General features: G+C 43.4%; 1 protein-coding gene across 1 annotated transcript in view; it reads right to left on the bottom strand.

Annotated features, from left to right (window-relative positions):
* Pigk (phosphatidylinositol glycan anchor biosynthesis class K) overlaps window positions 1–26,131 on the bottom strand; it is an 86,530-nt gene that overhangs the window by 49,522 nt on the left and 10,877 nt on the right. The window contains exons 4-9 of the mRNA XM_031375900.1: window positions 13,925–14,060; window positions 11,981–12,092; window positions 8,569–8,665; window positions 7,066–7,183; window positions 6,810–6,920; window positions 4,642–4,814 (exon numbers count right to left, since the gene is read on the bottom strand). Of these exons, the coding sequence (XP_031231760.1) occupies window positions 4,642–4,814; window positions 6,810–6,920; window positions 7,066–7,183; window positions 8,569–8,665; window positions 11,981–12,092; window positions 13,925–14,060 (747 nt within the window). The remainder of the gene's footprint in view (window positions 1–4,641; window positions 4,815–6,809; window positions 6,921–7,065; window positions 7,184–8,568; window positions 8,666–11,980; window positions 12,093–13,924; window positions 14,061–26,131) is intronic.

Genomic DNA, 26,131 nt, shown 5'->3' with positions numbered 1-26,131 from the left:
TGCAGTCCTTTCTCATGCTCACCTGCATACACTGCAGTCCCTTCTCATGCTCACCTGCATGCACTGCAATCCCTTCTCATGCTCACCTGCATGCACTGCAGTCCTTTCTCATGCTCACCTGCATGCACTGCGGTCCTTTCTCGTGCTCACTTGCATGCACTGCAGTTCTTTCACAAGCAGCAAAATCAAGCTGTTAGTATCTGGTCAAAAAGACATCTCCTGGAACTTCTGATGGAGTTCGGTTCAGCATAGCATTGGCAGAGTCAATATGATCTCCCAAAAAGGGATCATTAGAAAAATAAATTGTAAACCAACACACTGAAGATAACTATTCAAATACCTGCTGGGATGTGTGCACAGACTATACAACCCAATGTCACGAGCCATTGTCCCCACTAAAAGAATCAAGCCAAACTCAATCAAAACCCCAGTAGGCTTTCTTTAGAAAACTAACAAGATGACTCAGGCAAAATGAACTCCAACCCTGTGGGGAGCCGCAGCTGCCACCCTATATACATATATTTTGAACACCTGGTTTCCGGCCAGAGCAGAGAGCATTGATGATCAAGCCCTTGGTTGGAGAAGCTGAGTGCCTCTAGTTTGTGATGCAAGCTGGTATGATTTTCCCACAGCCTATTATACTTTGTTACGTGGCTGATGCTGATTGGGACCAGGGAAAGTATTTAACCTGTGAGGACTGGGGGCTGGAGGAGGAAGTAGAGAGTAAGTATGTGGAGATAGGAGTAAGTCTGTAGAATTAGGGCTGGTGATGGGTTAGAGGTAAGATGTAGATTTAGAAGAGTAAGTATGTAGAGATAGTAAGTAAGTATGTAGAATTAGGGCTGGTGATGGGATAGAAGAGTAAGTATGGGATATAGAAGAGTAAGTATGATAGATAGGAGTAAGTATGTAAGGATAGAAGTAAGATGTAGGAATAGAACTAAGAATAGGAATAGGAGAAAGTAGAAATAGTAATAAGTAAGATGTAAGAAGCAAGATGTAACTAATAAAATGTAAGTAGAAATAAGTAAGATGTAACAAGCAAGATTACAAGGATCCTAATAGAACTGCATGGGGAAGAGCTCGGTGTTTGCCTCCTTACTTCCACTGGGTGGGTAAGGCGGCTTACACAACCCGACCTCACACCATCTCAGCCACAACCTGGCAGCATACTCAAAAATAGATCAGCGGTTCAATCATAAAATTTGAAACTATAAACTTCTACAAGCCTCTGAGACTTCAGGTTAGGCAAAGAATGACTCCCAGAGCACTCTAAACATGGAGCACGTTCATCAGCCAACAGAGAGCCTCTAAAATGAAAGGTAAACCAAGGGCTGAAGAAAACAATTTGGGACTCACGTATCTGAACAAGAACTTGTACCCAGAACATACAGAGACCTGTCATCATTTAGTGAGGAAACAAATCAATATTTTGAAAATAAGCAAAAGACTTCAAAAGCTCTTTTACATGTATAAATGACCAGTAAATAAACTACATGCAGCAACTTTAGTTATTAAATTGCACATTAAGGCTGTCATGAGCGCTTATTCCCCAGAATTCCTAGAGACACTATGAGCGAGCGAGCGAGCGAGCAGATGAGGAACGAGCACCTGTGGTACTACACAGGAGAGTCGCTTCGGAAACAGCTCACAAGGTTCTAAGCCTGCACTTCCACTCAGATATTTACTCACATTAAAAGAAATCTTAACATTGTATGCAAATACCCATGGCATTTTTTCTAAATAATTTCCAAAATCTTGGATGGGGGGAAATGGCCTCAGTTAGTAAACAGACGATTTGTAGGATAAGCAGCCACAGTCTCCTTCTGAGGTGTAAGGTGCTGCTGAGGCATCCCCACCAATGCAGACATAGTGCACGAGGGACAGAGGCCACATTCATAGAGCGCTACTGCCCGAGCTCCATGGGCATGTTGGTCTACAGCAGGCAAGAGTCACACATAAAGCGTCAGAGCACACATAAAGTCCTTAGCATGACAGACTGAAATGGTTGCTCAACTGTATGTATCTGTCAGAGTTCTGAAAGGCATTCTACTTAAGAAATTATCCTTTATTTAAAAATATTTTTATTCTTTGAAGGTTTCATAGAATGTATCATTTGTTGTTTTGTTTTGTTTGTTTTTGTTCTATCAAGACAGGGTTTCTCTGTGTGGCTTTGGCTGTCCTAGAACCCAGTCTGTAGACCAATCTGGCCTTAAACTCAGAAATCCGCCTGCCTCTGCCTCCTAAATGTTGGGATTAATGGAACATGCCACCACTGCTCAACTTCAATGTACCTTTTTCATGAAAAACTATAGCTAGGGTCAACATACATGAATTTCATCACTAATAAAACAACAGCACGAGAAGTCAAACACAATTGTCTGGAGCTGTCTGTACTCTTCTGCTCCTTGTGGCTCCATAATGTCACCTAGCATGCCTAAGTTCCAGGATGCAGGCATAAGAACTCTGTTGCCTACGGCTGCTTCAGTTAGTGCCGCCTACTACCGACTTCATTCTACTGATTAAGATACTAAGCGCTAAGCTACTGCACAAGAATATAAAACAGCCCATCTGAACCAATCAACATAGTGCATTGTTTCCATTGTGTGAGAATGTTTTTTAAAAAATATAACTAGTACTTTCAGTAACACTGTATTAATACTGCTGGTCTAAGCTTTTCTGAAACAGTAACAGTGTAACCCAAATACCTTCACAAAATGTGTTTTTGTGATATCTGCTTTTTGTTGAATAAACTTTCCTCTACATGAACTGTCATTCATATCTGCATGTGAACAGCACCTGCACACATGAGATAATACCTATTCATATATGTAAAAGTCCCTAGAGCAAGACAGAAGTGAAATTCTCATGCTAACCGAATGATGAGCGAGCAATGTTTCTGAGAGCGATCTCACCATCTGCACAGGACATCTAGCTCTTGGATGCAGTCTTTCTAGATGAGCCTTTAACCAGTTAGCAGGACACCGAGGCATTCCGTTTATACCAGTGATTATAACATCAGCAGGTCAATGACTAGATCCTAAATAAAATTTATTTGTAAGCACTAGGGGGCGCCCTAAGACAACAGACCTTGGTATGCAGCTGCAAAAGTTAACTTTTTTCTCAAACATAAACTGAGACAATTGTCAGCACTAAGAATTTTGCTTTCAAACAACTACATAAAGAAAACTGAAGATTCAAAAGCCTATTCTTGCAGAGTATATAGCTGCACTTACTCCAATGCCACCGCAGCCTCCTCAGCCTCCTCACAATACAGAGTTCAGTGTTGTCTGAGCTAAGAGCTAAAATGTAACAGCGCCGTACTGAGCAGTCCTCACAATACAGAGTTCAGTGTTGCCTGAGCTAAGAGCTAAAATGTAACAGCGCGGGTCTCTAAGACTAAAGGCGACTGAAGGGGAGTAAACAGTCTTTAAGGCTTGAAGTCAAGGGAAATTATAAAACTAACGTGGTAGGAGATTTAAGGCTAACCATACTGAATTATAGTACAGTTTATTAAAGTACTACAGTATAGATTAGCAATTTTTACAAAGGTAATTTTAAAGCTATGGGTTTTCCTCTTCTTTTTCTTTTCTATTTTTTATTGTTTTACATATTCACTTTACATTCTGCTCATTGCCCGCCTCCCAGTCACCTCTTTCTACAATCCTCCCCACCTCCTTCCTCTTCTCTTCTGAGTGGGTGGAGGCCTCCCTGGGTATCCCCCTAACCTTGCACATCAAATCTCTGTGGGGCGCATCCTCTCCTACTGAGGCCATACAAGGCAGCCTAGCTAAAAGAACATATCCCACAGACAGACAACAGCTTGGGATATAAAGTTATTGTTTTAAAAAAAGAAATCAAGTTGTTATTTCTATTGCTCTTATCTGCAGCCTTCACAGTTTTATAGGCCAACAGCCATAAGAAATTGAAAAAGAATAAAATAAAATAAAATAAGGCTCTGAATTCTAAAACAAGAAGTGAGAATCCTGCCTAACTCTTCACAGGAGAAGTCTTTCCTGGCATTTTAATTTATTTCTATTAACCCAGCACTTTAACTATAAACCCTTGAAATAGTGCATGCTGCCACACATGATCCAGAAAAGTCATCTGGAGTTTGAGCTGCCCAGGTTTCAGGCAGCGCTAGAGGTACATGCTAGAAATGCACTGCTACACTTCCCACAAGAGTTCCTGGTAACTAAACCATTATTTAATCTCAACGAGGCTTTTTTCCTTTCAAAAATAATTACTGAAAAAAAAAACCTGGGCATTATAAATATTTCAAACCCCTACCTCCAGCCAATTTCCCTCAGTCTCTCTCACAAATACACATGTACACCACTGTCCTACACAGTGACCTCTGCTTGTGCCCTCTCCTGCCATCCCTAACCAATTACTAAGTCCCGACAGCAAAACAGGGTTCAATGCAGACTGTTGTGGGGAGCTCAAGACGCTCAGTACATCTCAAGCTGCCATGGGATCAACACTGTATTGCAGAAAACATCAAAATCCAATCGTGAGCACAGCTCCCAGCCACACTCACAGCTGGCGTGTGAAGACTGCGGAGAGACACAAGTACTTCCAAACACCCCCTCAGCCCTTAGAGCATCCTCTAGAATTCTATCCACATAATAACTAAGATACCTGCTGTCCACGACTTGTGAGGCCCACTGCAAACACATCTTCTCTGTTGTGATTTCCACCTTCCGCACACTTCCAAAGAAATCCGTTATCAGGACATTTTTAGGATCTCGCTGGAAAAGGTCAGTGCGATGTCCAGGGGTGGACACACAGAGACTCTTGGGACATACCTGAAACTGAAAACAACAAAAACAGTAGTAATAGAGACAAGCGCATACACAGGCAGCTCTTAAGTCCAGTAAACAGAGCATTAGACTATAGTGTATTCTAAAGTCGCCAACCTAAAGATAAGGCACTGGTTCCAAACACTAGCATTTCCATCCTACTGTAGCACCCGACATTCTAAGAAAGCCACAGACGAGAGAAGTATGATATGAGGAAACTGGCCAGACACCCATCATAGGTTTGACTCTAACTTGACAGTCAAGTAAAATGTGCCACAATAGTCCAATATGTAAAAGCCCAGAGAGACTCCAGGAAGGTAAAGTCACACATACAGCCCATCTCTTGCTGCTTCTGTGAAACTATGTGCCACGTTATAGGCCAACTAACTTAGTTTAACCATTTTAACCATGGTGGAAAGGAACCAAAGTTACCTCCAAGACATGCAGATGAAAACCATGACTTCTGCTCTCACAGATGTCACAGTAAATTCTGTGTTAGTTTTCCTGTGACACTGGACACTAGTGAATTACCAAGGACAGAATCTTCTTACTCCCTGTGAAAAGCACTGTTTACTAAGGTTCACACAGTCCCCGCCTGAAGAGGACCTGAGGTGCAGACTTTGTAAAACAGGGAACAAGTGTTAGCAATGGCATAGTGCACTTCTGATGGCCAGCGCTTCTAGCTTTGCTCCTATAGAGCCCAACACAGCTATACCAAGAAATAGTCCTACGACTACAATCCCCTTGGCAAACTTTACTCTGCTTCTCTAGCCAACAGAAGGCAAGTATGACTTATAGGCATATCAAACTGCTTTATCTATAAATATTTATAGATCATGTTACAGATCAGTCTTCTTGTTCCTTTTTGGAGGGAGGGGTTGCTCTTTAAACAGGATCTCTACACAGCCCTGGCTGTCCTGGAATCCACTCTATAGACCAAGCTAATCTCAAACTCACAGAGATCCACCTGCCGCTGTCTCATTAGTCTTAGAATTAAAGGCTTGTGCCAGTCACAGAGCATGCAACACACTGACACTGAGAGGGTAGAGCAGGAGGACCAGACCAGTGTGCGCAGATGAATGACCCTGTGGAAGCAGCGGCAAGGAGTGACATCATCACATAACCCCTGGCTGCAGCTTCTCGCTGTGCCAACTCAACAGCAACCTCAAGCTGCTCTCACTGGAATGGTACAATCAACACAGAAAAGACGGGAAATTTTAATTAAATTCAAGTTATACCAAGAAATTACATGCCACAAAAACTCTGTGAGGTAAAGACTCTCTTTTCCAAGAGCTTCACATTAGATGATATAGACTTCACTCAGTGTCTGCAGTCAGCAAAAGACAGATGGTGGTACATGACACAAAGGAGAAATTATGTTCTATGGAAGCTCTGAAAAGATAAAATATATTCCAAGAAAAAACTCAGACGGCTTTCCTGGAAGAGTATCGCCTGATTCAACCCCCTCAGAATGGGCAGAACTTCAAAACATTAAGCGATCACTTTAAAAATACACCTAGTAGGCAAGAGGCTAAACATATGAGGTGACAGTCATGTGCCTCAGGACAGAGGGTAACTGGGCTGAAGCTGTGGCCCTATGTGCTAAAGGGCACGCTGGAAGACGAATGGCCCAGCAGGTACAAGCACACGCCACCAAACCTGACAACCTGAATTCCATCCCCAAGATCCACATGGCAGAAGGACATAACCCACGAACTCCTGTAGGCTGTTCTCTGGCCTCTGCATATGCACATGTACCCACATGCTCACAGATAAGCATGATTTTGAAGGTTATTTTCGAAGAAGATATTAATAAAAAGGTGAATTCAAAACAGTTTAGTAGGTCACACCATGATGCTAAGACAGCACCCATGGGATCCTGGAAAGAGCTGACCTCACACCTCCACTATAGCCAGCACATCTATGTGCTGTAATCATGGAAAGAGCAGACCTCACACCCCCACTACAGCCAGCACATGTGCTGTTAGCAAATCAGCAGATACTTACAAGGTCATTCATGTTAGTCTGGCTAGCTGGATTAATCTCTTCCAAAAATTCCAAGACATAAAACGTGTACCTATCCATAAGATGGACTCCAATGGCTGGGTCTGGCTGATGCTGTGAACATGGGAGAGAGTCAACGTCAATACAATCACCTTAAGATATGGTTTAATACACAAGAGTCCTGTTTTCAACATCTAAGATTGGCACACATGTTCGTAAAACATATCGAGTGGTTTGAGAATCAAGAGAGAACACGTACCGACAGCGAATCCTCTCCTACTTGGCTACTAGCCAAGGCCATGATGCTAGGAGAGTAAAACCGCTCATACATGGACGCACCCTGGCAAGTGTCAATAATGAACAGCAGCTCATTGTAGCTGAAAGAGAAGGGACAGAGGCTCTGAGACGGATCGTGCTGGTAATGTACACTAACATTTCTCCAATAATTCAAAACTCTAAGTCTGAGCCATCTCATCAGCTAAAAGTTGAAAGAAAAATCCTACACATGACAACATTCAAAAGGGAGCAGTAGCCTCCTCCAGAGACTCAAGGCCTCTCAATAAAGCTGGGAGCCACATGTTCTAACAAATGAGCCTTAGGATGACATTTCTTAGGATGACCCTCCTAGGCTCCTGGCTCTGGCTTCCTGTCTCCGCTTCTTCACCCTCCAAGATGGGAACAAGCCAACCACAAGCTGCTGCCATGAACAGGAGAATCACTCCAGTCACTGTGTCCCTTCCAGAACTGCAGTCCCCTGAAGGTGCTTGCCATGTAGCTGTATCCTTGCACCAAGGAAACTCAGTGAGAGGTGGGGTCACTGCTATGCTACTCCTGACTGTGGCAGTGAGCAAGAATCTGCAGCTGTGGACTAGAGAAGGCCCACAGTGCCACAGGCACTTAGTGGGTCATCTGCCAACAGAAGTGGGGACAGGAAAGTCTGGACTCATCAGGTCTCAGAGGACACCAGGAACAGGACTGGAGATGTTCCATCTGTATTCTGGCAAAGAAGGTGGCTACATTTTGTCTATGCTCTGAAACTCTGTGTGATGCTGAATCCAAACACAATGAACTAATGTAGTGGCACACAGCTATAACACAGCTGCTCAGGAAGCTGGAACAGGGACACCCTGAGCGTAAGGGCAGCCTACGTTACACACTGAGTCTCTCTCAAACACACTGGGAAGTGGGTGGCAGCCACATGACACAACATTAGATCTTAAGAGTCAATCAAAAGCCAATGGGAGGGCTCTCATGACCAAGACTTACAACCTGAGTTCAGTGCCTACAAACACAGGGTGGAGGGTGGGACCAACTCCTCAAGCTCTCCTCTGACCTCCACATGCACAATATGGTGCACACATACTTGCACACACACACACACAAGTGTGCACACAGATGCATGCAAATACACACATGCACACAACACTAAATATATAAAAACTTGTTTCAAGTCATCATTCATGCTAAATAATAACTGGATTTTTCTTTCAGCTCACTCTGTTCAGTGAAATAACAAATATAAATTTCAGATGGTAGGAGAAATGATTAGGACAAGTTAAAATCATATAAAATAACTACACATCTCAAACAAGAAATTTTGATATTAGTTTATCTTGGGAAGAAAGGTCATTAGTCTGGGGCTGGGTGTGTGGCCAGGGCAGAGCACCGGCCTGGTATGTATAGGCCCTAGTTCAGCCCTGACACTGCAGGAGAAAAAAAGGGAGAAGTTAAAAGATAAAGTGAAGAGTTACTTGCTAATTACCGTCTCTTCTGCCACATCTGTTCAAAAGCATCTGCAAGTTCAATGTTGGTGATTTCTTCAGAATCTTGAAATTTCAAAAAACCATTTCCTCCATGACCTTATAGAAAGCCAAAAACACAACACTGACATATACCCTAATACATAGAGAACACACACTGACATATACCCTAATGCATATAGAACACATACAGTATACACAGACATATCCCTAATGCATATAGAACATATACAGTACACACACTGACATATCCCTAATGCATATAGAACACATATAGTACACACACTGACATATTCCCTAATGCACACAGAGCTTCATGCAGTACAAATGCTAACATGTCCCTAATGCACACAGAATCTCAGAAAGTACACACACTGACATCACACTGTGCAAACACTCACATCATACAGTGCACATACTGACATCACACAGTGCACACACGGACATCACACAGTGCACACACTGACATCACACAGTGTACACACTGACATCACGTAGTGCACACACTCACATCACGCAGTGTACACACTGACATCATGTAGTGCACACACTCACATCACGCAGTGTACACACTGACATCATGTAGTGCACACACTCACATCACACAGTGCACACACGGACATCACGCAGTGCACACACTGACATCACGCAATGTGCACACGGACATCACGCAGTGCACACATGGACATCACGCAGTGCACAAGCTGACATCACGCAGTGCAGACGCTGACATCACGCAGTGCACACGCTGACATCACGCAGTGCGCACACTGACATCACACAGTACACACACTGACAGCATGCAGTGCACACACTGACATCACGCAGTGCACACGCTGACACCACGCAGTGCGCACACTGACATCACACAGTACACACTAACAACACGCAGTGCACACGCTGATATCACACAGTGCACACACTGACATCACGCAGTGCACACACTGACATCACGCAGTGCACACGCTGACACCACGCAGTGCACACGCTGACATCACGCAGTGCACACGCTGACATCACACAGTACACACTAACAACACGCAGTGCACACGCTGATATCACACAGTGCACACACTGACATCACGCAGTGCACACACTGACATCACACAGTACACACGCTGACACCACGCAGTGCACACGCTGACACCACGCAGTGCACACGCTGACATCACGCAGTGCACACGCAGACATCACGCAGTGCACACGCAGACATCATGCAGTGTGCACACACCCAGCTACAGACACTTAGATTACTTGCTGTGTTGCTTTAGTAAAACTTCCTTACTAAAATATAGGCTAGAAAGCAAATTTAATTTCCATACCCACGTAAAACAGATCCATACAAACAGTACATATCATCTCTTTAAGAGATTTTCGTCATTCAGTTGCATAAATCTGCTGGCCCAATCAGTAGTCTGAAATTTACTTGGTGAGAAAGAAGCTATAGCACTGAGTAGTCCCTGGTGCGCTCTCATTCGTGTCTGCTCTGCTGTTATTACTCGGAAGCGTGGCTCTCACTGAAAACTAGTGTTTTTATCCCTGACCATTAAACACAGTCCGTTAGCTGGCAGAGGTGGTGAAGAAAAACAGCCAGTGTGTCTGGATGGGCACCCTGGCTGTGCCGCTTGCAGGCTCTGCTATTTTAGGTAACTCACTTCATCTCCGCCTCATTCTCCTCAGCCCGCAGTCATGCGCGGGTCTGGACAATGAAGGAGGGAACGCTTACAGTACTGACAGATGAGTGGCTGGTGGCTAAGCCTTCCTGGGGAGAAGCAGATCTCTCCTTCCCAAGGGACACAGTCCAAACACACTGGACGTCAGCTCCCACTTAACACCAGGCCAAGTGCTGTGCGCACGGTCAGGCCTTCATGAGCATACATGCGGCTCTGGATCTCAACACCGAATCACCAGGCTGTGTAAGGACGAACGCATGGGCAGAGGCAGTAATCTAAGACAGTCCACGGTGTACAGAAAGCCTCAAAAGTATTGGCTCTTACTTTATTATCATGATTATCAGCTATTCCACTGTGTTGCAGACTCTCTAACACAGACTCTGTATTAAAACTGCAGGAATTTCCTTCATGTCTGGAGTTATTTTCAAAGAATGGCAACACAAACGAAGAAAAAAATGTAAAATATATAAATCCTGTAGTTTACTACATTAACTGAAACTATGGAGGAACTATGCTCACCTTGCAGCTTCACAAACTCCACCCTGGACCAAGACAAAGAATTGTAGGCTATGTCTCAGCTCCACACTGAGCTAATCCTTCCACAGTAGGATGTGGGGGTGTGCGGCAGAGAAGGGCACATCTGCAGTTCCAGTAAGTGCTGAGCAGGACAAAAGCCAGTGGAGTGTGACAGGAGAGGACCAGCAAGGGTGACATGCCAGAAGAGCTCCATAAAGAGCAAGCAGACAACAGGTGACAAACATGCACTGCCCTCACCCAAATGGGGGACAGGAGAGCTGCAGGCGGCGGCTCGTCTGTTCCACAGCGGATATTTAAGGCTAGGACCCAGGTCTAAATGTGAAATTAATTTGTGTTTCTTAAAGGGACAGAGTCTGAAGGTAACTTTGTCCCTTTTCAGTGCCTGCACTTGGACCACCACCTGTCACATGAAGTCAGATGGCAATGTATCTACCTGGGATCTTTGCATGGGTTGGTAACAATTTTAGATTCTGGAATAAGGATCCTCAACCTATGCCCCTTTCCCATATCATCTCAGGTAGCTCTGTATTGTGAGACTAAAGCATTGCACTCGAGCGCAAGAGTGCGCACACGTACACACACGCACTCACACACACATACACACACACACTCACACATACACACACACATACGTACACACGCACACACACACACACACATACACACACTCACACACATACACACACATACATACACGCACACACACATACACATACATACATACACACACACATGCACACACATACACATACACACATACACACACATACACACATACACACACACTCACACATACACCATACACACATGCACACACACACAGAAACACACACAGACACACATATACACACACACTCACACATACACCATACACACATGCACACACACACAGAAACACACACAGACACACACATGCACACACACACATACACACACATACACACACAGACACACACACATACACACACGCACACACACACATACACAGACACACACACGCACACACACACAGACACACACACATACACACACGCACACACATACACACACACATACACACACACACATACACACACGCACACACACACATACACACACACACACACACACACACACACACACTATACTTTAACACCTGTTCATCAGGTTCCATTGGATCAAGTTTCAATATAACTCTACTAGAACTCTTTAAACTCTGAAATACCTGTCATATAAATGAGGATATTGCTTCTGTCGTCGGAAAGAAGACGCTTTGAGCGAGGGGTGCTGGGTGGAACCCTCCCAGTCAATACCCTTAAAAAGTTCTCCACGGTTACCTAAAACAATTTAAAAAAAAAAAAAAAAGGGCAATCAGATGAAATCAAACATGAAGATATTCAAAATATTCCTCCTATCTATAATATTACTTATAATAAGTTGAAAATAAAACAGAAAGCAAATTATAGTGCAAGCAAAAATTAAATTACTCATGCTAAGCATACACCTGCTCTGGGTGCCTCAGCCTGGTGTGGGGTGTGCCTGAGACCCAGCATGGGGTGGGGGCTGGGTTCCTCAGCCTGGTGTGGGGTGTGCCTGAGACCCAGCATGGGGTAGGGGCTGGGAGAAGACTGAGGCAAGAGAAGGGAAGCTCAAGGCCAGGCTGGGCTATACAGCAAGGCACAACGGGAAGAAACTCCTTAGAACTCAACACTAACAAGGAAAAGCAAAATAATTTAATTCTCAATTTAGAATTTTAAATACGATGTGTTAAAAACTGATCCCAAACTTTACTGACTTATTTATACAAGCAATTCTTTGGGAGGACACAAAATAAAACCACTTGTAAATAACTAGTTACATCAGACAGCTAATTTGTGACACTTCTCAGTCAATGACAGGTTAGTCACATAGGAGGACATGGCATGCCACCAACACCACCAACACCCACCAAATTATGTATCTTTAAACTTGGATGCATTGTGCCACTTAGATTTCTATCAGAATATCTTCAACTTATAAAACATATTTTAAACAGATCTTCCCAATTTGAAATTTCTAGGCATCTGGGATTCTTCGAAGGCATGTTTTATGTTGTAGGGGAAAAAAAATACTAATTTAAAGTTAACAGTTGAGTCATATATCATCCATAATTTAAAATTTAATTCAAAAGGCAGAAAATCCATTCAGCTTTTTCGACGGATTGTTTTCCCTAGACCATCAGTGGAAGATATGCATGAACATATGAGCATAAGCTGTTTACATGCATGAACATACGTGCACAAGCTGTTTACATGCATGAACATATGTGCATAAGCTGTTCAGAACAAAGCAAAGTGCTCAGGGTTTTAACAGGATCTCTTATTGGCCAAGGTAGGGAATGTTTTTACATTTTCAAATGACCGAATAAGAAGTTAAACATTTATTCACATCAATCTGCAGAATTTTTCTGAGCAGCTGTAACTTGAGTACTCGCTAGCTGTAAGACACACAGAAACAGAACAAGTCCTTAAAGAAGCTGACAGCCTGGGACAGGCAGCTCTGACAACTGATGTGAGAGCTCTGCAGACAGCAAACGCCTCCTACCCTCAGGGGGCTTGGTGAGAAGGAAGCAGGATCTAAGATGGCGTCAATTCCCAAACAGGCTTGAACTTAAAAACTAAGTTTCTAAGGAAGAAGATACGGCATAATACCACTCTTAGCACGCATGTTACTTGTACCTGGGTGACTAGAAACCAGTGGGAAGAGCTTATTTAAGGTGGCCTCATGCCAAACAGGTGAGCCTAACCTTCACCCCCCAGCACAACCTATCATCTACAAAGTCTCCTAATGCTTCGGTAAGTTCACAATCCTGTGGTCAGTTATGTTCATAACTATCCTGGGGCGCATAGGCCTACAGGGCGCAGACTGGACAAGGTCCACAGCCTGAGAAGAGGAGTCCTTGTGAGTCATGGGGTTTATCCACAACTAATATGCCAAATAAAAATACTGAAGCCGAGACAGCAGATCGAGTATGAAACCCAACCTTTCCTGTTTAAACAGTCAACACAACTGTCTGGGTTAACTTCATGCACTAAGAGTTGTGAACTCCAAAAGCTGATTGGATCCCACCAGAGATCAACAACTAACTGGAGTTTAAAGATGGCCGCTGTGCTTTTGATGGATGACGAACCTCATAGCTTCTGTAGTCTACTTCCACATCATCTCCATACACATTGAGCTCCATGTTCTTGTGGCTGAACACGGTGGCTGGCTTGGGGTTCCGAGCATTGCACGCCATGTCATCAGCCAGCATCAGGACAATGTGACTAGCAAAAGAATTACAGAAAAGTAACCTGGACATGCGGCCACAGTTCAACAGATCCGCTTCATGTCTAAGACAGAAAAGTAACCTGGACATGCGGCCACAGTTCAACAGATACGTTCATGTCTAAGACAGAAAAGTAACCTGGACATGAGGCCACAGTTCAACAGATCCGCTTCATGTCTAAGAAGGAGAGACTCTACTCAACCTTTTCCTCAGTAAAAATAACTAAATTTTCAAAGAGCCTTAACTAACTCTCCCGTTACAATAGACATTAGTATTATAACTCAAAGCAGTCTTAACATGGAATGTTAGACCTTTTGGTATAAGTTAACATTTTCCATGTAACAAAGGGAAGCTAAAGAAACTATTCCAAACATTTTAATATCTAACAATCTCAAGAGTGGAAAACTCCACACTAAACTATGACCTTCTAAAGAATTTAACTTTCAGACATGTAAGCACAAAATCTGCAGTCCATGAGCCTGTGCAAGCAGTGCGGCCAGGCACGGAGCCAACGCAAACTGTCCCACACCAGGCCACACACCTCAGGAATGCTAGCAACCACCGTTTCTCCATAAGTTAGTCAAAACCGTCCCCCTTAGAAATGTCTGGCTGTGACTACAGTGGGGGCTGTTTATAATGTCTACTGGCTCCACCCTACCACTCCTACCCAGAATGCTTGTCTTCACTAGCCTTTCTGTTCTTTCTGCTCTTCCCAACCCACTGACCAGTCAAACTTCAAATGATTCCAGTCCTCAGTAAGGCACTGTATCTCATGGTCTGTTTTACTGCCTCCAGGACAAGAATGTACCATTCCATGAGGATACAGGCCGAAGGAGGACTCGATTGTACCTGTCCTGGTTACCACCACATTCAGGCCTGGAATATAATTGATACTTAATAATTTAAGTGACTTCAAGTCCTACCACTGAAACTTGGTACCATGAGTCAGAAGAATTGTCTAGTCTACATACACATATACATATACACATACATACACTTGAGCTCCCCAGCACAGGGGAGACCAACATGGTGACATACGTAATTAATTTAGCAGAGATGGCAAGAAGAAAATGTTCTCCTGCATATGTTCCAAATACATTAAAGTTCAAGCCTGAAACATTTTGATTTTTCTGGGAAGATTTCTGCTCTGGAAGCAGTCCAATCCTGTGCGTTCAATATCAGCTCTGCAGCTGCTACATGTCTAAAACAGACACATGGTTTCTCTTTATAACTTAGGAAGGCCATTAGTTTACATTAAGTTACTAATAAATCATATATGTTTCATTAAACAAGAGAGAGCTGATACACACATGTATAAAAGTGAGTCTTCCTTTAGGCCATGCTTTGTTTAGAGCTAATTTCTATGAAATGAAATGATTACCATATCAACCACAGTATATGTAATCCATGTTTTTCTAAGAGAAAATTTTGAGCTTCAGTTTAAGTACTATGACCCTTGATTAAATATCATCAATATATCATAAAAATAATTTTACTAGTAATAATGTAAATGAGTAACAGGTTGAAAAACAATAGCTCACAAAGATTTCAAAGTATAATGACACATCCTAATTCACTGTTTAAAGCTTAGAAAATGTTCAAAACTGACTTTCTGATGAAATACAAATTTCTCTTTAGTCCAGATATCTAAAACTTTTGGATAACAACACTTAAATACACACACACACACACAAATAAACTACTTTGGGCTTATAATTCTAATGACAGACTAAAGATGGAAAATGTAAATTCAATTCCAACAAATTAGCAAGCTCACACTGCTATGAAAACCTTACTCCTGCTTGAAGGATGAGGGTGACATGACTTTGCTAAAGCAAAATGACTGCTTGCCTGGGCCGCAGACGGGTGTCAGGCTGGGGCCCACATGCCACAGAGGGGTGTCAGGCTGGGCCTACGTTTAATGTTTTCTTTATTTTGACAACTACTCTACAATCACAACTTGGTGATATAGACAGTATCTCTCCACACAATTATACTGTACAATACATAACCGATAGTCTTGCTGTTCAAGACAATCAAGTTGCGTATTTAGGGAACTTCTGCCCATCAGAATCCCTGAGTGACAGCTGTAAAGGTCACAGTTCACTTGCTTACTCCTTTCAGTGTCTTCCTTAGGGCCAGTTTAGTATCACAGCAGGGATTTAAGCCTGCACTCACCGGATCAATAAGATCAACCACTGTGGATCCCAGACACACAGAGACACTGACGCTGAAGGCAGCTTCTGGAAACAGCAAGGCCCTCTGTCTTATTAAATGAATACAGAACTCATCACAGACGCAAGCTGCAGGAGGATGCATCTCACAGTTTGGGAGCCTCGGCTGCCTCACGTGATGAGGCAGCTCTCACACCCGACTCTGCCCCAGCCACAGCGAACACTTCTTCATAGAACAAAGCATATGGAATGTGGCAAACTGTAAAGAAACTGCGAGCACTCAAACTGCAGGACACGTTGGCTATCCAGAGACTATCTACAGAGGCTGCTCTGTTTCTCCAGCCATGTTCCCTAGTCAGTAACACCAGAATTAGGAGGGGCCATCCCAGCACCTGCTGACCTGTGGCTACCACACAGCAGGACTTCTGTTTGCCCGGATGGACTTGAAAACACAGCAAACTCCTGAGACTTTTTACCTCACTGTACTTATCAATGGATACCCTGATTGAAGCTCTGTAGACTTCTTAATGACCATGATCACCATACAAACGAACTTTAAAACGTCTGTCTTAAAAAAGAAGAGATCCAACTATACAAATGTGTGTGATGCAATGATATCCTAAATAAACGCTTTCCCAACTCTAGCCCTGGCCAAACCCTGGGACCCAGGACATCCTGTGGGCTAAGTGTCTTTTCCTCCCCGACAAATGTAACCAGGAACCAAGGGGCATAAATGGCATTTTAAATAGATGGATCTCTCAAAGTCTGGAATATGAATTTGAAATTTCAAGACACAAAATTTTACTTATAATAGACTGGTATTGCCTTATTGAAATGTTTTCATTGAATAAAACAAATAATTGATATTGTTCAAAATATTTTTAATTTTTTCCTTAAAATTGCTATGTAGGCTTGCTACAATCAAATAATACATCCTTGAAGACAATCTGTAACTACTGGAGCTGGGGTTCTGTTCAACACCGCCACACAAAGCTGGAATGGCACCTGAAGTGAGCTCATGGGTCCCTGGATCCCTCTTTTTTGCCTCTGAGATGCTGCTTTTTCCCCACAGGCGCTCTGCTGCAGCTCTGTAATGACTGTAGATCAATAAAGATCAGGCACTGATAGCCTGAATTCAAGGTATGTATTTTCATGTTATTTCTTCCTCTTCTATCTTATCTCCAAACTCTTAACTCTTACCACCAATCTAGCAGAGCACTAGCCCTAGCAAACCCGCTGACAACAGAGGGCACCCTGAAGTACTTGCCAGTCATGTTGTACTTAGAGTGTTAGAAGGAAACACGCAAAGCCAGGCATGCAGCAACGGAAACACCAGTGCGTGGGAGGTAGCGGCAGGAGGACCAGGAGACCAGCGTTATCCTCAGCTTCATCTCAAGTTAGTGGGAACTACAAGAGACCTGTGAAAGAGAAAGCGCCAGTGTGGGGAGAGAAACACAGAGAGCAAGGTGAGGACCGAAAGGAGGGAGTCTCAGAAGACACTGTGGACAGTAAGCCATCTGTAGCACAAGGACGGCAAACACACACGCCATCATGAGGGTAGAGCAGCCTTCTTACAGGCTCACGTACAACCAAGTCACAACAGCAAGCACTTATGAAGTGCTGGGTGTGGCCCAGGCATAGCACTAACAGGGTGAGCTTATCACTGAACCTCCGCCGTTCCTGACCCTCTGAAATCTATCCTGTTCTCTCCACTACAGGCAACGAGGCTGCCGCACTGAGGGCTAAGAGTCAGAAGCAGTGGAGCTCAGCTGTCATCACTGGTGCTGGTAAGGCAAACAGCTCTGCCATATCCTGAAACTCTATTAATTAATTTACAAAGATTTAATACGTGTTTCATCTTATATTGATAACCTAATTGAGATGATTAAGTTAGAAGCAGGAACACGTTGTGACTGTTAATATTCATGACACATAATGAAAATAAAGTAGGCCCTTGAAAGTCTAAATGAAACTATCCATAGGTCTTTAAAAAAAAATTCTCAAATCTAAGACTAAAGCCAGGCACTATGGCACACACCTGCAATTCTAGCACTTGGGTGATGGCAGCAGGAAGGTCAGGAGTATAGGGAAGGTCAAGATTTCAGGGAGCTCAGGAATTCAGGGGGGTCAGGAGTTCAGAGGGTCAGGAGGTCAAGAGGATCAGGAGGGTCAGGAGTTCAGAGGGTCAGGAGGTCAAGATGATCAGGAGGGTCAGGAGTTCAGAGTCACTGTTTCTATTCTCACAGCAAGAAAATCCAAAGTTCCTCCAAGCTTTCACTAGGGATAATGATGGCTAAGAGTCTGAATGGGTGCATCTCATATGGTATTATTTTTCGTCTTTTTCTCCTTTTTGTGTGTATTTGTTATGTATTTGCACATACCCATGTTAACATGTACAGGAGTACCTGCGTGAAGTACATGAGCATGTATGTGTGTGTAAGCGTGTGGAATTATAGGTAGGCTCCCATGTTGGTTCTGGGGATTCTATATGCCAGTCCTATGGGAAGTGCTTTAACCACTGAACTATCTCCCAGTCTTCCCTTACTAAGTTTTAAATAACACAGAATACATCAAACACTGGGGATGAAGTACCCTGAGGCACTGACCTGCTCTAAATAACACAGAATACATCAAACACTGGGGATGAAGTACCCTGAGCCACTGACCTGCTCTTTAATGCAACAATGTGTCAAGGAGGGAAAAATTAAGCAAGAACAAGACAAAGTAGGAGCCATCACAGACCAATCCCAGTTGAACAGTAGTAATTCAACAAAGCATTTTTAAGTGGCATGGAGTATCCACAGACCTGAATTTGACATAACCATGCCATAGTATTTGTTCCAGCACTGATATAAAATTTTACCCTAATTATGAATTTTTGGATTCCTTGTTTTAAAAAGATCACAGAAAGACTGGATTGCATGTGGCATAAAATAAGATTATACAAATAATTACTATACTTTATTTCCAAGCAGTAAAATAGAAAACTGATTTGGGTTGAGAAATGAATAGCTCCTTAGCTTCTCTAATAAGATCCTGATGAATATAAAAACCAAATTAAACATAAAGGAGGAAGGAGTTGTGGGTGAGGAACTGGAGAGGCCCTGGACTGCACTGCTCAGGGCACACTAACTGGGTCACACACTGAGACCTACTTACAGCATGGCCACAGGAAAGCAGAGGCACTGGCAGAGGACGCCGGAAGCAAAGAGGTAAGTTTACCCCAGTGACAGTCAGCACAGTGGTCCCTTCACACACTGGGGTTTAAAGGGCCTTCCTACGTATGCACAATACACTACACATAACTGTGATCAGCAGATCAAAGCAACATCTGAATATCTTTACTTAGCATAATAAGAGAGGAACATAGACAAAATTAGCTGAGGGGTGTGTGTGTGTGTGTGTGTGTGTGTGTGTGTGTGTGTGTGTAATGAGGTTAGACTATTTTCTCCTTAAAAGAAACTTGAGAAACTTATTGGTGAGTTGTCCCAAAAGATTATATTCCCTTCTGCTTCCACCTTTCAGGAGCTCACTGTGGTTACCTGGCTATGCCAAGCACACCAGTAAGCCCAGACCTAGAAATGCAGGCCAGGAGAACTTCAAGTCTGCATCGTGAGATCCCATCTTTAAAAAAAAAAAAAAGAAGAAGAAGAAAGGAAAGAAGGAAGAGAGAAAGAAAGGGAGGGAGGGAGGGGAGGAGGAAGGGAGGGAAGAGAGAGAGAGAAAGGAAGGAAGAAAAGACAGTTTAAGTGAACTAGGTTTAATTAATATGGAGTTTCCCAAAATAATATATCTGAATTCCTTAACCATGCCTTAATCATAAAGATAATTTTAAATGTGAGTTAAGGAATGAGTGTAAGAATTTAACATCAAGGCATCTAAATGATTTGATAACCTCTCATTCATACTTAGACAAATTCTCAGAAACATAAAATTTTGTGAATTATCTTTGCTTCCAGGAGATCAAATTATGTTCACACATGTTGGTTCCACTGCCCTCTCCATGCTCCAAAGGGTCAGACATAACATTCTAAAGAAAGAACATTCCATCAATTCTCCAGGAAAAAATCTCAGAAACAATTAGTGGCGCTTTCTATGGAGACATGTCAAGAGCTCTGACTTAAGTGCGCTCACTCTCATACCTCCCATCCAAGGCTCAAATCCTTTGAAAGGACCATAGCTTACTTCCACCTCCTCCCTTCCACCTGTGCCCACCTCTGCTGAAATCACATGGATTAGTCAATGTGCTGTAAACAGAAAAGGCTCTGAACACACGAACCATGCTGCTGCAGCTGACAGCTTGGTACATGTGTGCCTGTGCGAGTGAGCAGGGTGAGAGCACTTGTGAGTGTGACTGGGTGTGTGTATGTGTCTGTCTGTGTTGGTGTGTGTCAGTGTGTGTGTATGTCTGTGAGAGAGAGAGACACCGGGTATGGGGAGGAAGGAGAGAAGGAAGAAGGGAAGGAGTGGGAGAAGCAGGAAGAGGAGGAGACATGAAAGGATCTTCCAGAACTATTCTTTTTGGTCCTGCAGGAGACAGGCATGAGGGAATAAGACCCATGCTGGATGGGCGGGCAGGGTACTCACTCTCAGTAACAACTAATGGCCCACTGGAGCTGGCCTCTAAGCTTTCAGGGTTCTTAAAAAGGAAGAAACAAACTTATGGCAACTATGGCCCTGAGGAGCCCAGAAACACTCTTTCTTCCCAACGGTTACCCTTCCTACAGCCCAGTCACAGAACGAAGTAAAAATCTTTGCCGCAAAGAACGCCCACTGCCTTTAGCGGAGTTACGGGGCAGAAACCAGAAGGTAAGCACAAGCCAAGCTCTCCCTCTCTCCTTCCTCACACAGCACTCTAGATATCTCTCTTAACCAAAGAATCAGGAAAGCTGTGCAGGGGAAAGGATGGGTATGAAAACGCAATACATCAGGAGCACGGCTGGGGGAGACTGCTGCCACAGATGCTGACAGAGTGTGAGAGGCCATGAGTTCGATCCCTGGCACCAAAAAGGAAAATCACACAGATAAGATCTTGCAGAGATTTGAACTCCAATAGTTTTTCTATCAATGCAGACTTGGGGGGCATGGAAGGCTCCATTCCGGGGCTGACGTGACCTGGTTACTGTATTATCTACTGTCTACGGACACGCTTCCGTCAGATCTGGAAGCAGGCAACAAGCATCACTGACAACAGCGCGGTATAAAACTTTTCCAGCTCAGCCATTCTGACAGGTGTGAGGTGAAACCTCAGAGTGTTTCCCTGGTGACTAAAGACATTGAACATTTCTTAAGTGCTTCTCGGCCATTAGAGATTGCTGTTGAGAATTCTCTGGTTAGTTCTGTACCACATTTTTAAAAACTGGGTTATTTGGGTTGCTGGTTTCTAACTTCTTGAGTCACTTATATACTTTGGATATTAGCCCTCTGCTGGACGTAGGTTGAAGATCTTTCCCATTCTGTAGCCTGCTGTTTTGTTCTCCTGATGTGTCCTTTGCTTATAGAAGTGTTTTAGTTTCACAAGGTCCCATTTATTAATCGTTGGTCTTAGTGCCTGAGCTGTTGGTGGTGTTCTGTTCAGGAAGCTGTCTCCTGTTTCAAGGTATTTAAGGTTATTCCACATGTTCTCTTCTATCAGGTTCAGTGTATTCGATTTTATGATGAGGTCCTTGATCCACTTGGACTTGACTTTCGTGCAGGGTGACAGCTATAGATCTATTTGCAATCTTCTACATGCAGACATCCACGTGTTGAAGATGCTTTCTTTTGTCCACTGTATCGTTTTGGCTTCTTTGTCAAAAATTAAGTGTTCATAGGTGTGTGGGTTTATTTCTGGGTCTTTGAATGCATTAATCAGCCCGTCTGTGTTTATGCCAATACCATACAGTTGTTACTATTATTACTGCATAGCACAGCTTGAATCAGGACTGGTGATGCCTCCAGACGTTCTTCTATTGTTCAGGACTGTTTTTGTTATTCTAAGTGATCTTTCCAAGTAAATTTCAAGGTCTGTAAAGAATTGTGTTGGGCTTTTGCTGGGAATTTCATTGAATCTGTAGATTGCTTTTGGTAAGATGGCCTTTTACTATGTTAATCCTACCGATCCATGAGCATGGAAGATCTTTCCATCTTCTGAGATCTTCTTCAGTTTCTTTCTTTAGATACCTGAAGTTCTTGCCATACAGATGTTTCACTCTCTTGGTTAGAGAGGTATCTTATACTATTTATGGCTATCATGAAGAGTGTTGCTCCCTAATTTCTTTCTTGTCCCATTTATAGTTTGTATAATGGAAAGCTACTGATTTTTTTTTCTTTTTTAGTTAATTTTGTATCCAGCCACTTTGCTGAAAGTGTTTATCAGCTGTAGGAGCTCTCTGGTGGAATTTTTGGGGTCGCTTATGTATAGTATCATATCATCTGTGGATAGTGCCAACACATGCTGGTGAGGATGTGGAGCAAGAGGAACACTCTCCATCGCTGGTGGGAATGGAAACTTATACAACTGCTCTGGAAATCAATTTGGCAGTTTCTCAAAAAATTAGGAATAGTTCTCCCTTAAGACCCAGCTAATACTACTCCTGGGCATATACCCAAAAAAATACTCTACCATAGCACAAGGACACTTAATCAACTATGTTCACAGCAGCTTTACTCGTAATAGCCAGAAACTGGAAACAACCCAGATGCCCCTCAACCAAAGAATAGATAAAGAAAATGTGGTTCATTTATACAGCGGAATACTACTAAATTATTCAGGGCCAAGTCAGTTAATGCTAGAGTAACACGAACAAATTTTTTAAAAAATGACAGGCTGATTTAAGACACTGTAAAGAAAAAAAGAGAGCTGGGTTTTAGGCAACCACAGCACATACCCCATGACCTGGCCCCAGGCTGTCTCCGAGGTCACTGGAGCCTGAGGATGCTGTGAGAAGGATGGGGCATATGAAGCACATGGTTATAGAAGCACAGCAAGGAACTGCCTTGAATTACAGGTGCATCTTCCCCTGCTGACGGTTCAGGACTCCTCTGACCAATCCAATTTCTCCATGTGCTAATTGCTACACCAGAGTGTACCACAGTGAGAAACACAGGATGAGGCGCTGTGAGCACTCACATCCTTGGCTCACATACTCTGCAATGTTTCTCTGTTGGTTTGGTACCAACCTAAAGTAAAAGCCACCAAGTCGTCAGTGTGGGCCTCCACTCTGCAGTCTAGCCTAACTCTCACTAACACAAGTCACCTGACTTGTGCAGGGTCTTTCCCCAAGCACTGCCAACTGTCCCTGCTGAGCCACATCACCCTTAGCTTTGCACAGCTGGAAACACTGGACTTAAATTTATTGCTAAAAGCCGGGCGGTGGTGGCACACACCTTTAATCCCAGCACTTGGGAAGCAAAGGCAGGCAGATTTCTGAGTTCGAGGCCAGCCTGATCTACAGAGTGAGTTCCAGGACAGCCAGGGCTACACAGAGAAGCCCTGTCTCAAAAAACAAAACAAAACAAAACAAAACAAGTATTGCTAAAACAATCATTAAATAAGCATTATATTAATAGGACTGTTCCAATGCTCAGAAAAACCAAGATAGAACACTAGCTAAAATACCAATAGGTTACTATAGAAGAGTAGCAGACTGAGAATAAAAACAAGTGGTTGACTTGTTCTCATTAAAAGTTCTGCAGACTGGCTGTCATAGTTTTTGTGGTTATTAAATCATTGCTTACGACAGTAAGTTGAGTCTGGGAGGCTGCGCATCCAAGAACTTCACAAGTACTTTGTTGACCTGAAAGTCACTTTCCTCTCTAGAACACGTTTTCTCAGAACAAAAGTGTTTCATTGGACTATTAATTCTGAGGGCTCCAGAGGCAATTTCTACCTTAAAACTTCAATTTTGGAAACTGTCAATATTTTTTTCTAGGTACAAAAATGTTTAAGAAAGAAGCTGTGCATAGTTCTAAGAAAATAATTTTATCATCAAATCATTAGAGATCAACAAGTTGCTGGAAGGAGTCACAAAAGCTAAACTGCACACGTAACAATCAAAGTTAGAAAAGATGTGTTTGGAGAAAGGTATTATTTATAATATGAACAAAAAGAAGATAAAGCATTCTACTAAAGATGTTTAAGATAAAAATAACTGAAAATTATAAGATGTAATTCAATGAATGCTACACATTATTAAGTGGAGATAAGCCTGCTCATACACAGAGAAGTCTGCTGCTCAGAAAGCCCTCTAGGCTGGCCTCCAGTGCACTACAAGGCCAAGCACAGACAGAGGAGCATCTCACAGCACAGAGATGACAAAACAAGGCCAGGCTTGCTCTTGGTTTAAATTACTCCAAGAAGAAGTTTTCCTCTTTAATGTGGCACCACATTCTGAGACTCCTAACTGGTGAGTGTGCACATGCTAGTTAGTGAGCATGGCTGCTCCCCCTAGCAGGGCAGCTTTATCACCTCCTTTGTCTCAATTCCCTTCTACTGCTGTAATACAACACTGATCAAAGCCAAGCAGCAGAGAGGGTTTTGTTTGGATGACAACTCCCAGTCCTCAGGGAGCTGAGGCAGGGGCTCCAGGGTGCCGCCTGGAGGCAGAGCTGAGGCAGAGCTGAGGCAGGGGCTCCAGGGTGCCGCCTGGAGGCAGAACTGGGCTATGGAGAGAGCTTACTGGCTTGCTCCATGGCTCTGCTTGTTCAACCTCCCATGGGGGAGGGGACATCCACAGTGGGTAGGCCTTCCCACATCAATTATTAATAAAGAAAATATCCTACACACATGCCTACAGGCAATCTGATTAAGACATTTTCTCAATTGAGGTTCTCTAGATGTGTCAATCTGACAAAAGAAAACTATCCAGACATCCTTCCAAGATTCAGGGAAGAAAGATTCATCACAGAAAGGGGGCAAAAAACACATAGGAGGGAGACAGCAGGAGCACCATGGAGCACTGTTTTCTGTGGGAGGAGCACCACGGAGCACCATTTTCTGTGGGAGGAGCACTGTGGAGCACTGTTTTCTGTGGGAGGAGCACCGTTTTCTGGACATGACATGACCACTGCAGTCATAAAGCTACAGAGCTGTGTTTACATGCAGAGATAGAGTGTGTCAGCATTCTGTCAAGGCTGTGGGAAGGACTTCATGAAGCCCACTTCTCCCTAAGTGACTACAGGCTATGAATGTTTGCTGAAGGAGCAAACATTAATAGGTATAGCCGCAAGCCATCCTCTGGTAAAGAACTCACCTCTGCCCATGCAAGTAACTCTGACCAAACTCAATGTGTCACAAAAAAGAAAGTAAAGGGGCTACTTAGGAAGAAAGTGCTCAGTGGGAAAAGAGAAATAAAAGATGACACAGGGTTGAACAGGATCAAAATACATTTTGTGTGTGTGTGTGTGTGTGTGTGTGTGTGTGTGTGTGTGTGTGTACAGACAGAGAACAGGAGAGGAAGGGAAAGAGAAAGCTGCCCACTATTCAGGCCAACATCCAAAAAAAATATCTGAATAATTATGCTTCCCTTAGAAAACAAGTAAATGTAGAAGGGCTGGGAATGTACCTCAGAGATGAAGCATTTGCCTAGGAGCCATGGGTACACCTCACTACCACACACAGAGAGGTCACGTGACTAGGAGCCATGGGTATACCCCACTACCACACACAGAGAGGTCATGTGATTAGGAGCCATGGGTACACCCCACTACCACACAGAAAGGTCATGTGATTAGGAGCCATGGGTACACCCCACTACCACACACAGAGAGGTCATGTGACTAGGAGCCATGGGTACATCCCACTACCACACACAGAAAGGTCATGTGACTAGAAGCCCTGGGTACAGCCCACTACCACACACAGAGAGGTCATGTGACTAGGAGCCATGGGTACATCCCACTACCACACACAGAA

Source organism: Mastomys coucha, unplaced genomic scaffold, assembly GCF_008632895.1.
Source record: "Mastomys coucha isolate ucsf_1 unplaced genomic scaffold, UCSF_Mcou_1 pScaffold16, whole genome shotgun sequence".
Lineage (NCBI taxonomy): Eukaryota > Metazoa > Chordata > Mammalia > Rodentia > Muridae > Mastomys > Mastomys coucha.
This window is presented reverse-complemented; position numbering and strand designations above follow the sequence as displayed.